Source organism: Capricornis sumatraensis, chromosome 2, assembly GCF_032405125.1.
Source record: "Capricornis sumatraensis isolate serow.1 chromosome 2, serow.2, whole genome shotgun sequence".
Lineage (NCBI taxonomy): Eukaryota > Metazoa > Chordata > Mammalia > Artiodactyla > Bovidae > Capricornis > Capricornis sumatraensis.
In genome coordinates this window covers 220,785,267-220,799,998 of record NC_091070.1, presented here as the reverse complement: position 1 = coordinate 220,799,998, position 14,732 = coordinate 220,785,267, and the positions used below count along the sequence as shown (strand labels likewise).

The 14,732-nt window shown below is 52.3% G+C and overlaps 3 protein-coding genes across 3 annotated transcripts in view; 2 read left to right on the top strand and 1 right to left on the bottom strand.

Annotated features, from left to right (window-relative positions):
* Positions 1-6,124, bottom strand: part of SEPTIN2 (septin 2) — a 28,698-nt gene extending 22,574 nt beyond the window's left edge. Inside the window, exon 1 of the mRNA XM_068964792.1 lies at positions 6,075-6,124. The gene's annotated coding sequence lies outside the window, so the exon portion shown is untranslated. The remainder of the gene's footprint in view (positions 1-6,074) is intronic.
* Positions 4,829-5,777, top strand: LOC138070827 (proline-rich protein 2-like). Its single transcript, XM_068962092.1, has 2 exons — positions 4,829-4,948; positions 5,106-5,777. Exons 1-2 carry the CDS (start codon positions 4,829-4,831, stop codon positions 5,775-5,777), a joined length of 792 nt encoding a protein of 263 aa, XP_068818193.1.
* A 212-nt stretch (positions 6,125-6,336) lies between the features above and the next one.
* The window catches only part of HDLBP (high density lipoprotein binding protein), a 58,258-nt gene continuing 49,862 nt past the window's right edge, over positions 6,337-14,732 (top strand). The window contains exon 1 of the mRNA XM_068966762.1: positions 6,337-6,453. The gene's annotated coding sequence lies outside the window, so the exon portion shown is untranslated. The remainder of the gene's footprint in view (positions 6,454-14,732) is intronic.

Here is a 14,732-nt window from a genome sequence, read left to right as displayed (position 1 = left end):
CACGATGTCACAGAAGACAAGGGCAGAGCCTGGGCTCTCCCTTTCAGGTGCCCTTGAAAAGCCAACCAGAGGGGAGGAGGCGGCTGGAAGGCGCTTCTTCCTCGGGCCGGTCCTCACCGAGAGTGGGGGACACTGGGTGAACCGAGCACGCACAGGAAGGACCACTAGTGACCAAGGAGACAGGCGAAGCTCCATCCAGGCTGCCCCAAACACTTCAGCCAAGGGAGCCCAGCCGACGCCAACCTACAGGACAGCAGGGACGCTGGGCAAGCAGAGAAGCAGGAGATGAAGGGCCCCTCGGAAGGAAGAACCAGAAAGGAGTCGTCGAAGAGCCTGGGAACAGATCGTGGGTGTGAGGACTCCAGGGTAGGAAGCCGGGGCCCCCGACAGTGTGCCCTCTTTCCCGGCCTCCAGGATGAGCTCGACAGGGAGGAGAACGATCGGAACCAAGAAAGCTGCAGCACCGTGATGAGGATGCAAGTTGCCGCTCCGTCACTACGTCGTATCTGACTCTCGGCCACCCTGTGGCCTGCAGCACGCCCGGCTCCTCCGACTTCCACCGTCTCCCGGAGCCTGCTCAAACTCCTGTCCACTGAGTCTGGGATGCCATCCAACCATCTCATCCTGTTGCTCACTTCCCCTCCTGCCCTCAACCTCTTCCGTCTTTCCCAGCATCAGTGTCTTTCCCACTGAATCAGCTCCTTGCATCTGGTAGCCAAAGTTTTGGAGCTTCAAATTACAGTTTTCCAAATAACACTTTCTGGACCTAAAATCCATGATTTCCAAACTCAAACTGTGGTAGCTGAATTGATGAAAGGTCACAGTAGAGACTTGAAATGTGACAGGGAAGACCAAATACAAAACACTTTAGTGCACGAGGCAAACGAGAGAGAGAGAGAGAGAGAGAGAGAGAGAGAGAGAGAGAGAGAGAGAGAGAGAGAGACACCATGGGTAGAGGACAGCCTCAGAGGAAACGGCGAGAAAATGTACTTGTTAGCAGCGAGACTTCCTCCCATGACTGAGAGGGACCGATGGATAAAAGAAAACAGTGACAGAAGAAACACTTCCCAAGAAGCGCAAGCCCAGGTCCACCTGGAGTTGTGTAACGCAGGAGTGAAATTAAGATCTCTTGAATAGAAGGGGCGTCCTAGGCGAACAATGCTCACAGTCCAGAACTTTAAATATGGAACTTCTGCAGCAAAACCTAAGAGCTGGGGGCAGGAGTAAGACCGGAGAGCTGAAATCTTTAAGGGGGAGAAGGGAGCAGTCAGATGGAACTCAGATGGTCCCGGCAAAAGAAGCAGCGGACACTTTGCTTTACATAATAGAGAGATAAGCATCTGACAATGAAAGAAAAGGGAAGGCAGTCATTAAAAAAAACTTACTTCCAAATTAAGAGAAAAAGATGAAAGACCAACTTGATCAAGCCAGTAAAAATGTGGAAAAGAAACAGAAAAATTCAAGAGTATCAGTCATCAGTTTAAATGTGAATTCTCTCCTTAAAAGAGGAGACAGGTTGGGGTGGGGTGGCGGGGAGGCACACCAGAAACCCAGGGTACATTACATAAGAAACACGCTTCAAAAAAAGTAGCTGAAAAAAAGATGCTGAAAACAAAGGAAGAGATGCGAAGCGAGTGCAAACACAAAGAACAGGGAGAGATACTGTTAGTATTAATAAGGGCGGGGTTTAAAGGGAAGCGCGGCGTTTATGGAGAAGGCAATGGCACCCACTCCAGTACTCCTGCCTGGAGAATCCCAGGGACAGGGGAGCCTGCTAGGCTGCCATCTATAGAGTCGCACAGAGTCGGACACGACTGAAGCAACTTAGCAGCAGCAGCGGCATTTATAAGAGGAACAGTTTATAAAAATTAAACATTCAGAAACCTGCACCCATGAACACTTACATCAGATAAACACACAGAACAGAGACTATGCGAACTTAATGGAAGTGCAGCTCCGGTGGAAGGCCTAACAGCTTCTCCCAGAGCTGGACAGACGCCAGTGAGCACAGTGTGAGGCGGGCCGGGGACTGCTGCTGTTAGTGTCCACAGGTCACCCTCGCTGAAACAGAGGCGGAAAGGAACTCCTGGCTGTTCAGAACATTCCTGGATAACCCAGGGTAACAAAGCAAAGCCCTAAGTCATCTAGAAAGCCATGGAAAGAAGACAAACGCAAAAGGAACGCGACACAGCACAGGCTCTCACAGACTCAGGAGATTCGGGTTTACGTATTTTCATTACTGAAGAACAATGAAAATAAAGAACTGGAAAATAACCCACAGAATAGTAAACAAATCCAAAGTTGGTTCTCTGAAACAAACTACTCACAAGTTCCATTAAGGAAAAAAAAATCACTGCAAAGAAGGTAAAACACAGTCACAGGGACCACAGGTATGAAGATGGCCACCAACTTGGAAATCCAAAGAAACGCGTGATTTCTGCGACACTGCAAAGGACCAAACCTGAACCAAGAGCTGAAAGCCTAACTAGACAAACATCACTGAACAGCAGAATAAAGAACCTACCAATGAAAAAGGGACCACGAGTAGACAGAATCAGAACTCAATTTCATCCAAACCTGAACAGATAAACGCCCTCGTGACCTTGACCTAAGCCGCTACGGATGAAGAGGAAGCACTCCCAATTTATTTTACGGAGACAGCACAACTCCAGTAACAAACCCAGATGAAGAAACGGTGAGCAAGTGGGCTGGCTGCCAGTCAATCTCACTCAAGAATATGAATGCAAGATCCTCAATGAAATACTTGCTAGCAATTATAAGCCAGAAATGGACCAAAAGCAGCTATTAATGCAAGCTGCTACAACAAATTAGAGAAAACCATATGTGAATACATGCTGAAGATCAAGGTGATAAAACTCAGCAACCAACTCTAATAAAAACACTAAGCGAGGAAGCTGCTTCATACCTTTCAGATCTCTAAACAGTAGATGCTGAATTATTTAAACTGCAACCACTAATTAGGAAGGGATGCCCGTTACCACCATAGCTGTCTTAAAACACTTATGAAAAATTCCAGACATATACAAAAATAGAACCCCACATAACACCCTCAAGTATCCCCTCAGCTGCTGTTCCCATCCGTGATTATGAATACTAGATAATTCTAAAAAGTTCTGTTCTGTGCTAGCGCTGAACACTGAGAAAGGGGAATGGCAGGAGCGAGGGGATGCCACTGACAACAGAGGAGAAACAGAGCAAGTGCGGGAACAAATCTAGAAAGAAAGCAGGCCTCGCAGAAGCGATTCGTTTTTATTTTCCTAAATTAGTACGTAAACGTGGTCTAATCCCAGGTGGACTTCCTAATAATGTTTTTTTCCTGTAAGGACTGGATAAAATGGCTTTCAAGTTCACCTGAAGAATGAACGCCTGAGGACAGATAGGAAGACCAGCTGTCACAGACACCTGCTTCAAGCCGACCCCGAGTGGCCGAGGACTCTTGCCCAGTCTCTCTGGAGCTTCCGCAGGCCCGCCCTCCCAGAACTCAGGGCCCCTGCCTGTGCTCTGGCCAACTTCAAGGCAGCACCCTGACAACACTGAACCTGGAGCACACGTGAGCCCTGGACTGGGCTGCCCCACAGGCAAGAAGGGGACCATCACCCCTACCGGCCACCTCTCACTAAGACTCGTCTTGATGGACACACATGGGGAAAACGAGACAACTACTACCTGGAACAGGATGTGAATTCTTAAAAATCATTTGTCTAATTTTCAATTCTACCAAGTTTCTCTTATCACAACGCATTTCTTTCATACAATACTAAGGATTTTTTTTCCCCTGAAATACAATTTGGACGCACTATGATTTTCCAACAGTTTAAGTTATTAACTGATTACTCTCTCTAAGATGAAAGTTGAAAGAAGTTCAACATTCTTCTGTTGAACTTCTTAACTACCTGCTTATCAGTGAGAAAGTCTCAATCCAGCAACACAAAAAATGCCAAGCACTGTGATTAGTTTAAACCTTGGAAGAAGATCAATCAGATCCCCAAACCTCAGAAATTCAGTTAAAGGAAAACTTTTTGTACTCATTCTAAATAACAGAAATTGCTTAACGTTCTTCTCTCCTGGACCCACGGCTTCCCTCTTCCAGACAGGAATAGCACGCCAACACACAGAAGTCAATTCTTGTAAAGCAAATGGAGACAGAGAACAGATTGCTAAAGCTCGCTTCTCGGCAACATAAACTTGCTTTGCTCAGTGGCATGTGTGTGTATCAGTGGACCACCGCAAACCACCCTTCACTGGCAAGTCATCCTTGTAGTTCCATACATTACCCTAACGTACAAATGACCCTGCAATGTAGGACCTCAGGGTCTGTAATCCCTCCTGCAGAGCCCCTGGAACACTCAGCATTCAGCCTTTGGGTCTGACAGTACACCACAAACGCTCTTCACCGCACAACAGCAGCACTCCACAATCAAATTCCTTTTCTCTAATGACAGTACGGCTATTAGCACAAAATGAGACAACTAAGACTACAAAAATGGCTTCATCCCAATTCTGCCTCCAGATGACTTTTCACATTCTTTTCTCCCTGAAAAAAAAGCCAAAACCAACTTTTTCTCTTCCAGCAGTTTTTGTTTTAGGAGTTGGGTACAAAAAGGGCCTGAATCGCATTTATTAAAGACCACACAGAAAGGTTCGTGCCTATGGGTCCTATCCCCATTTCTGTAGGTCACTCTGCTAGTTTAAGAACTGTCAGAATGCAAATTGGACAGAAAAATGAAAAAAATAAAATAAAAATTAGGATAAAGTTAATGTGGAGAAGATCACTGGCAAGGTTCATTGAGAGTTAGGAGGCTGCATGATGCAAAGAAAGCCTGAGCGGGAGCTACCGAAACCGGAAGGAGAACCTCAGCCTACAAACAGGAGTGGGCCTGCACGACCCCGCACCGGCACCGCCGCTATCAGCTCTCCCCAGGACGCGGTGGGGGTGGGGGCGGGGCCCCTTTGGGCCCTGAATTTGTCTGGAGGTATCGTGAGGATCTGCGTCGCTCGAGAGAGCTCCGAAAGTCGGCTATGTGCGGGTCACCGTGCCAGGCAACGAGTAATGCTGGGCAGGTCCGCGCCCCTGCCCCTCGCAGATCGGCGACCACACGGAGCAGCAGAGGCTGAAATCGGGCCAACACCTCCTTCGGGGAAAGTCTAATCCGGGCCGAGTCCGGGGCAACAAAGCCAGTACCAGGCAGCGAACGCTGGAAACAAGCGGCCCCAGACTCGAGGCAAGCTCTGTACCAGGGCAGACAGCTGGAAGTAACAACTCAGCGTGGAGGGGCCCGTGTGTACGTCTAGGGGACCCAGACAAGGTGGGGGAGACGAAAACTGGGCGGAAAGCCAACCGGCGGTCCCTGGGCCTTACGGAGCCACAGGTCGGCCCCACTTCGGGCCTGCGGGAGAACCGACCCCCTCCCCCCCAGCCACGGCGCTCCCGCCCGCCCCCGGAGTCCGCGCTGCACGGGCCTCCTCCCCCCAGTCCTGTCCACCGCCGAGCGGAGGGGCGGCCGGGGCCTCGCGCGCTTCCTCTCGGCCGGGGCGGGCGGGAGGGGGAAGCGCCCACGTCGGCCCGACCCGCACCGTCCCTTCCGGACTACGTCCGCCGGCGAGCGCCCGGCGCCCCGGCCCCACTGCTGACCACGCCCCGCACAACTCCCCCGGGGTTAGCGAGGGCCACTCGGCTTCCCCGAGGACACACCCCGCCGCCTCCGCCCGCGCCAGGGCCCCGGGGGCGGGAAGGGCCGGGGACCCGCACAGGCTAGGGGAGAGGTGAGCGGGAAGGCCTGGGGGGCGGGAGAGGGCCGGAGAGGGAGGAAGACCCGAGAATGGGGAAGGCCGGGAGAGATCCGGGGAGCGCGGGGAGGCCCGGGGGGATCCGGGGAACGGGGGTAGGGTATCCGGGGAGGTGGGCGGAGGCCGGGGACTCGAGAGGGCCCAGGAGCCCAGGCCGGCCGCCCCTCCTCCGCCCCCTTGTCTTCCGGAGCGACCACGGCCCGGAGCGGGCGTCGGCCCCCAGCTCGCGCCTCCAAGGCGGCCGGGCCCCACGGGGACATACTCACCGCCGCCTCGCCGAAGAACTGACACCAATCGACCGCTCTGCAGACCCGCCCAGCGCCCGCCGCGCGCTCGCGCCCCGCCCCGCCCCGCCGCGCGCGCGGGCGGATTGAGTCATCACGCCGCCCCGCCTCCTTGCCAACGCTTTCCTCCCCGCCCCTCCCGCCAGCTCCCAAGTGCGCAGGCGCAGCCTCGGCCTCCCCCGTTTCCGCCTCTGCGCAGGCGCCGTGCCCCTCCCACGGCGGTTGGCCATATAGAGGCTGGGGGGTGGGGGGGAGGTCAAGCGTAGCCTCTTCTCCTTTACCAAGATGGCGGCTCGTCCCTGTTTCGCCACAGTTCCTACGTTATGAGCTTGATTTCCTTACACTGATAAGAGAGGAACAGGTAATGTAACACTTTGCCTTGTGGATAACTAGAATGAGGGGAAGAGAGTTTTTTTAGGTGGAGCTTAGTGACTAGAGAGGAGAGAGGCGGACGGGGGGAGGGCAGGTGGCAGTAAGAGTTCGGAACGACCACGGGGAGGGGGGACTTTCCACATCTGAGTCTCTCCTCCAGGAAGATGGCGGCAGCACCGAGCAGGGAATGCCGGAGCTGGGCCGGGGAGGGATGGCGAGCGGCCCGGCCGGGCTGCTCTAGCCCCGGGCCGCCGTCGTCTCGGTGGTCGGGCCCGCGCCTCCATTGGCTGCCGCGGGTCACGTGGGCCTGCGGCGCCTACGCGGACCATAGAGTTGGGCGCCCGTCCCCTGGGACGTGGCCTTCTTGAGCCCAGGGCTGGGGCCCGCTCCTGACGGGAGGGAGGGTGGGCCGGCGGCCCCCGTCTTTCGCTAGGTGAGGCCTGGGGGCTCCTCCAAGCCCACTGCGGCTGCGCGGCTCGGGGCGGGAGGACCACGTGCCCGGCGGGGGCCAGCCGTGTCTGGCCGGTTTACCCCGGCTCCCGCGACCTGCAGGCCCGGGAGGCTGGGCGCGAATGCCTCAACTGTCAGTAAACACGACTCTGGAGTTTCCATTGGGCGCCCGCGCGGTGCGGGGAGCCGGAAGGTGCTTGTGCCCAAAGGGCGTCCTGACGAGACGTCTTTGAAAAGTGAAGCGCTCAGGGCCCGGCTTCCCCTCCCGGCCCACTCAGGGGACGGGAAGGGCAGCCCCTGCGTGGCGTCCTGGCGCCACGTAAAACCGGTGGAAGGCCGGCCTCTGTGTCTTATTAAGCACCGTCCGAAGGAATGTAGATGAGTCTTAGCGGAATCCTCAGGAACAGGGTGGTTTACCCTTGAGGTCCTCGGTTCTTGTCCTCGGCTGCCCTCAGGATCGCCTGCACCTGCGGCGGTGTCCGCAGCAGGACACGACGGGACGGGCGCTTCCTCTGCAGCTGGCTTTCTGAGGCCCTGTTACGACGGGGTGCGTCACAGTTAGGGTTTTGTCTGAGGCAGCCGGTAGTGCTCTTCTACAGAACAAGCTCCATGTGGGTCTGGGAGCAACCTGATCTAATGAGACGTTGGACGAAGTCTAGTGCTCAGGATGGTGTTTGATGACTCTTGAGCACGAAGCACCCCCACGCTAAGCTCAAGAAGTACGGTTTATATTAGAGTCCTAAAGTAGTTGAGAAAGTATTTGGTTCAGAGTGGCTTCTGTTGTTTGAACTCCCAGTTCTCCGGATCTGACACATCAACCACCCGCTTATCACGAGAGTTTTAGGTTTGGAGAAAACTGAGCGTACCCCCTCAAGTCTTGAAGGACATTTGAAAGCCATTGGAAACAGCGAAGATGAAACTTGCCTGTAACTGCTGTTAGTTCCGCTCTGTGTCACGCCCTTTCGGGGCTTACCTCCTCTCTAATCAGACTGAGGTCACCTGAGTGAAGGAAAGCGCTCCTAAGATGTCGCTGGCCCTCATTCCTGGGCACTCGAGACCCCGCTGGATCCTTGTCACAGCGTGCCTTCTAAGCGGCCAGGCTGACCTCTCACTGTCCTGATGGGAGAATTTCTTCTTGAACCATCAAGTATTTAGTTTCTCCTTGGGTTTTGTTGTTTGGGGTTTCTGGTGGTTTGACTTTCACCTCATGACTACTTCAAGGGTAGAAAATATATTTTAAAAACTTACTGGAAATGGTACTGTGCCATACTCTTAAGGTTTCTGAGGATGCGTAGTAAGGAGGACATAGACCTTTGTTTTCTCTTCCTCAGGCAGTTTGTGGTCTAATAGGGGAGATCGCCTTCCTAAGGAGTAGGTTACAGTGTTCTAAGTGTGGCAATGGAAGTACCTACAAAGTATGGAGTAGGAAAGGGGCTTCCCTGCTGGCTCAGACAGTGCAGAACCTGCCTGTAATGCAGGAGAGCCAGGTTCTATCCCTGGGTCAGGAAGATCCCCTGGAGGAGGGCATGGCAACCCACTCCAGTATTCTTGCCCTGGAAAATTCCATGGACAGTGGAACCTGGTGGGCTGCAGTTCATATAGGGTCATAAAGAGTTGGATACAACTGAGCAACAAGCAGTTTCACTTTCGTGGAGTAGGAAAAGGGGGCAGGGATTGCCTGTTGGAAAATCTTCACCAAGAACCTTGTCCTGAAACTGGGGTTTAGAAGATGAATAGGAGTTTTTCCAGGTGAACTGTGCTAGAAGGGACAAGCTTATGCAAAGGGGACAAGCAACTGGTATTTGAGGTGGCATACCCTCAAGAGGTTGAGAATTTGGTATACTGCTGGTTTTAACACTCTGACTTGGTGTCACAGGGTTGGTGAACACTCTGACTTGGACAGGATTTCAACTGATGAGTGTCCACCAAGATGACTTGGTGATATTTAGTCACGAGTGGATCGCACAGATTCACTGTTAATGACAAGAACCCTTTATAGTGCTTAGATATTTGGTATGGCCCATTCAGCACACATTCGTCTCACAGAGCTAATGATCAGAGAAAGGTTCTTCCTTTTCCTGTGAAGAAATAACCTGGTTCCTGGAAGAAGCAGAGCACACAGCTCAAGTCCAGTTGCTGAATTTTGGTAGCAAAAAGTCCAAGGTACATGTTGTAAAACTTTCTGATCAAGTATAGAAAGAATCTTAACGTATCTTTTCTCTTGAATCATAAAAGTGCCACAGCATTGAACATTTGAAGACCCAAAAAAAGAACTAAACTTTTTTATGTATATGCCATTTGAAAACTTGATTATATAAGTTGTTTCGAGCTGAAGTAAGATTTTCATTTCTTTTTACCTTTTTATATTTTAATATCAGAGACATTTTAGGGGTGATATTTCCAGTCAGCTGCTGTTTACCAGGCGCATTAGCGTTTGTTGATGCCATTTGATGAACCAGACTTGCCTAGGCACACTGTTAGTCGTCTTGCTGACGCTGGCTGACAGTCTGGCAGTTGTGCATGGGCCATTCATGCTCTCCCTTAGTACTGCTTATTGGCACTCATGGTTTTTAAAGTTAAAAATTAATTTTACTTCAAACCAGGATTATATCTTCATGCACCTTTTAAAAGATCAAATAAACCTGGAAAGACTTGAAAGAAAGAAAACCTACCAGTTTCCTTCCTCTGATCATGTGTCCTCCCCTGCAGAACACCTGTCTTTTCATTTTTTAACTTTATTTTTATTTGGAGGACAATTGCTTTACAGTGTTGTTGGTTTCTGCCGTACAACAGCAGCAGTGTGGATCAGCCACAGGTGAGTATACATGTAACCCTACCTCTTGCGCCCCCTCCCAGGCCCTCACCCACCCCTGTAGGTTGTCACGAAGCACAGGGTTGGGCTCCCTGTGGCACACAGCAACTTCCCTCCAGCTATTTCTGTTACTGTTCAGTCGCTCAGTCGTGTCCAACTCTTAGCGAACCTCATGGACTGCAGCACACCAGGCTTCCCTGTCCTTTACCATCTCCTGGAGCTTCCTCAAACCTCATGTCCATGGAATCGGTGATGCCGTCCAACCATCTCATCCTCTGTCATCCCCTTCTCCTCCTGCCTTCAATCCTTCCTGGCATCAGGGTCTTTTCTAATGAGTCGGCTCTTCACATCAGGTGGCCAAAGTATTGGAACTTCAGCTTCACCATCAGTCCTTTCAATGAATATTCAGGTTTCTTTTCTTTAGGATTGACGTGTTTGATCTCCTTGCAGTCCAATGGACTCTCAAGAGTCTTCTCCAACACCACAGTTCAAAAGTATCAGTTCTTCAGCTTTCTTTATGGTCCAACTCTCGCATCTACATGACTACTGGAAAAACCATAGTTTTGATTATACAGACCTTTGTTGGCAAATTAATGTTGGCAAACTAGCTGTATAACATATAGTATATATTTCAATGCTCCTCTCTGTCCTGCCCACTCCTTCCCACCCCCAATGTACCACAAGTCTGTTCTCTACCTTTTTGTGTCTATTCCTGCCTTGCAAATAGGCTCATTAGAACCATTTTCGTAGATTCTATATATATGTCTGTGTAAGTATACAATACTTGTTTTTCTCTTTCCGACTTGGTTTTACCGTCTATAACAGGCTCTAGGTTCATCCACCTCATTCCAACTGCCTCATGTTCCAGGACACCTGTCTGTGATGCCACCTCTCACATCCATGCCTGACTTGCTCACTTACTTCTCTTCCCTCCCTGTCCCACACATCGTCTCTTCACTTATCAGGAGGTGCACCATTTCTTGTTCTCATTCGCCCCTCTGCCTTTGCTGCACAGACAGTGCCCGCAGTAGGTGCCCCTTTAATCCGCTTGTTGGGTGTTTGGTCTTTATGACTACTGGCATACTGCTAACAGCTGTGCCAAATGGTATAATGGCACTTCTGGAGTTTTTGTTTTCCCTAAAGTTCATATGAGTGGTTTTGGTTGTTTTCTTAGTTTTCTATGTATTTGCCGCTAGCATTCAGCCCCCAGTTCACCAGTTGTCTAAACCTCCTTCAGGGGACCCCGTCTTTCATCTGGTCAGGCTCTGCTGGCCCACGCCTCCTGCCTGCTGGAACCTCACTGCAGGCCTCACTGCTTTCGGTTTCCTGGAACCCCTGTCTTTCTCATTCTTGATCCCCCCTCCCCCCACCCCCAGCCCCCATTTTGATGGAGCACTTCCTCAAGGAATTGGCTGGCAAATAAATTTTGAGAGCCTGGATATCTGGAGTGCATTGTTCGGCCCTTGTACTCGAGTGAGAGGTTGGACATCGGTTGCCCCCATTTTCCATTTCTGAGTGTCACCCTTGAAGTGTTCGCAGTTCTGATTCTTGAGCCTTTGTGTCTGACTGTGTTTTCTTTGAAACTTGCAGGATTTTGTGTGAAATGCAAAATACCCAGTGCAGTGATGGCCCTTGGAGTCTGTTTTCGTCTAATGTCCTGCCGGCCCTTTGAGCCCCTTTATTGTGGAAACTTCTGATCTTCAGTGCTGGGTGTTTTTCTCGATGTAGTTGATTTCTTTCCGTTCTCACACTTCTTTCTAGAATTCAACTGTTGGACCTTCTGGATTGGCAGTCTGACTTCTTAGGCTTCCCGTTTCTCTCTGGAAACATTCTTGTGGCCCTCCTGTTGAGCTCTCCTCACTCTATTTCTTAGCGCTTCTCTCCACCTTTCTGTGTCTTGTAGCCCCTCCTCTGTTTGTTTCCTGGATGTCCTCTGATCTCTCTGAGGACGTTGGAGAGTTTTCCCTGAAGTCACCACTTGCTTCTGGTTGCTTTTTGTGTTGGGGTTTTGGCTTTCAGGGGGTTAGAGCCTTTTCTGAGATCTCCAGTGAAGTTTGCTTGCCTGCATACATGTCAGAGGGACCCTGGCCTCGGGGTTGGTTGGGGTCTGCTTCCGGTGGCACACACCGTGGAGGCACCTGGCTGGGCCATTCTATACAGCGCCCTGTTGGCTTGTGCAGGTCTTTTTGGATTCTCCGGAAGAATACCTCCCAGACTCTTGCCTGGCTTCCTGTCTTTAAGGGGCCTCCAGTGAGAGGAGAAGGTCAGGACCTTAGCAATGGCTGTGTAGGAACTTCATTCCCCTGCCTGCAGAGTGGCTTCCCAACACTGCTGTTACTGGCGTCCCCAGGGCAGGGATTCAGGTTCCCTTTTCCAGAGGAGGGGAGCCACTGCCTTCGGCCAAGAGGCCTGACAGGCAAAACAAAACAAAAAATGGTCTTTTTTGATAGTGTTTCCTAACTGCTTCTGTCTGGGCACCCTTTCGCAGCGCTATTTTAGCTACAGCTAGAGTCTTGCTCACATTTCCTACTCTGTTTGCTCTGTCGCTTGGAGCCCAGCTGCGCGTTTTTCCTTGTCTTAAACATGCTCAGGCACCCTGGTAGGAGCGTGGATGGAGGCTGTGAACAGGTCAGTCTCCACAGTCAAGAAGTTCACATGGCAATGTGCAGAGCAAGATTTCAGTTGCTCATGATCGAAGATGACATTAAAATCATATTTCCCCTACAGATGCGAAAAATAAACATGAACATTTTAGTTGATGAGGGTGAGGGGTACAGGTACACCCAGATGTCATGGGGTGTTTCAGTAGCTTGGTTCAGTTCAGTCTCTCAGTCATGTCCGACTCTTTGCGACCCCATGGACTGCAGCACACCAGGCCTCCCTGTCCATCACCAACTAACGGAGCTTGCTCAAACTCATGTCCATTGAGTCGGTGATGCCATCCAACCATCTCATCCTCTGTCATCCCCTTCTCCTGCCTTCAATCTTTCCCAGCATCAGGGTCTTTTCAAATGAGTCAGTTCTTTGCATCAGGTGGCCAAAGTATTGGAGTTTCAGCTTCAGCATCAGTCCTTCCAATGAATATTCAGGACTGATCTCCTTTAGAATGGACTGGTTGGATCTCCTTGCAGTCCAGGGAACTCTTTAGAGTCATCTCCAACACCACAGTTCAAAAGCATCAATTATTTGGTGCTCAGCTTTGTTTATGTTCCAACTCTCACATCCATACATGACCACTGGGAAAACCATAGCCTTGACTGTACAGACCTTTGTTGGCAAAGTAATGTCTCTGCTTTTTAATGTGCTGTCTGGTTTTTCAGTCTAGGAGAGAGGAGCCTGGGGGTTGAAGCCCCTGGCAAGAGTGACTGAATTAAAAAAAAAAAAAGATTAAAAAAATTAAAAGAAATTAAGAAAAAGAAGACGGAAGCGTGGCTGAGTTAAGGCCACGCCGTGTGCACTGCCGGAGTCCTGCTGTCAGAGCCCTGCTGTCAGAGCCAGCGAGGAGGCCCTGGTAACAGAAAATCCCCCAGCTTGCTCTGCCAGGCCGGCTTAAGCGTCCGCGCGTGAGCTCCCGTAATCCTCACAATGACACGAGAGGGCGGGTACCAGTGTCCACTCCCTTTGCAGGCCAGGGAGGGGCACACCGCAAGGGTTTGGGGTCTGCCCTGGTCCTCACTCTCAGAAGTTTGCACGCTTAAACATTCACCCTTGACAACTTACCTGGTGTTTCCTCTCAGGGTCTCCAGAGGTGATAGAGCATTCAGGGCTGGGGCCAGCCAGGCCTCTGCAGCAAGGTAGGCATTTTCCCTCGAAGGAGACACTGGAAAATTGTCCTGTGCGCTTTAGAATTTTGATTATCATTGAGTCCATTGTCAGGCATTTGTTTTTCACAAAGTGCATACCTGTCAGTAGATTTTCTGGGAGGAAGTGAACAGATCAGGGTCCCCAGGCCTGAAGCCACTGAGCGCACAGGGCCTGCGCCTGCAGGGACATGCAGTGCCCCATCGGGCCAGCTCTCACTCTGCTGGGCTCGTCTTCCCACCTTCCATTGCTGCCGCCCGGCTCCACCACCCGTGGCTGCCCCCGACGTCACCTTGGGACTCCACAGGCTCCGGGGTCGCCGCCTCTTGGTTTTCCCCATCCCCAGCTTCATCTGGGCTGCAGGAGAAGCCCGCCCGGCGCCCTGTGTGTTTGGAGGGGTGACCTGACGGAGGACAGTGTGGCTTCTGCACCATGTCCTTGACTCATTTTGCTGAGTTGCAGGGGCTGCTGCAGGCTGTGGCAGCTTTCGAGGCTTGCAGGCACCGCTGCCCCTGGTGGCGCTGGTGTGGGCTCTGCCTGCACAGAAGAGTTTGGAGCAGCCTCCTTAGCCTTCTGTGTGGCAGGTCAGCTCACGCCTGGGCCGCTGGAGCCCGGAAGCCGAGTGTCCTGCGGCCTGATTTCTGTGCTTCTCACCTTTATCTGCTCCTTCGCTTTCCGTTTCTGGCAGCTGGTTGGGGCAGGGCTGAGCGTGGGGACCGAGCTCCCGAGGTGGGGCAGTAGCCTCAGCCCAGATCTGCGGGGAGGGCCCTGTGTCTTAGTGGCAGCCGCTCTCTCGGCGGGCAGGGCGCAGTGTCTGCTCGCCTCAGGTCAGCACCCCCGCTCCCAGCTTCTGGACAGGACGGCCTGGCCCAGGCTGCTGCTGGTTTCTTTGTGGAGAGAGGAAACGACTTTGGTCAGAGGCTGTCTGCGTGCAGCTTTGGCTCTGCTGCATAAACCGGAGCGTGCTCCGGGGCAGTTCCGTGGCACAGACGTGGAGGGGGGCCCCTCCCGCCCCCCGGGTACTGTGTGGCCTGGGCGGCTAGGGTTAGAGAAGGGGGGCTCTGCCCCAGCCCCCCACGTCCATCTTGCAGACCCTGGGCATGTGCTCCTGGGGAGCGCAGGCCGCGCGCAGGTGCCTGGGGAGTGCCGCCTGCCTGGCAACCTCCCCGCCCCTCGGGAGGCCCCCCGGGCCCCTGGAGAGTGCT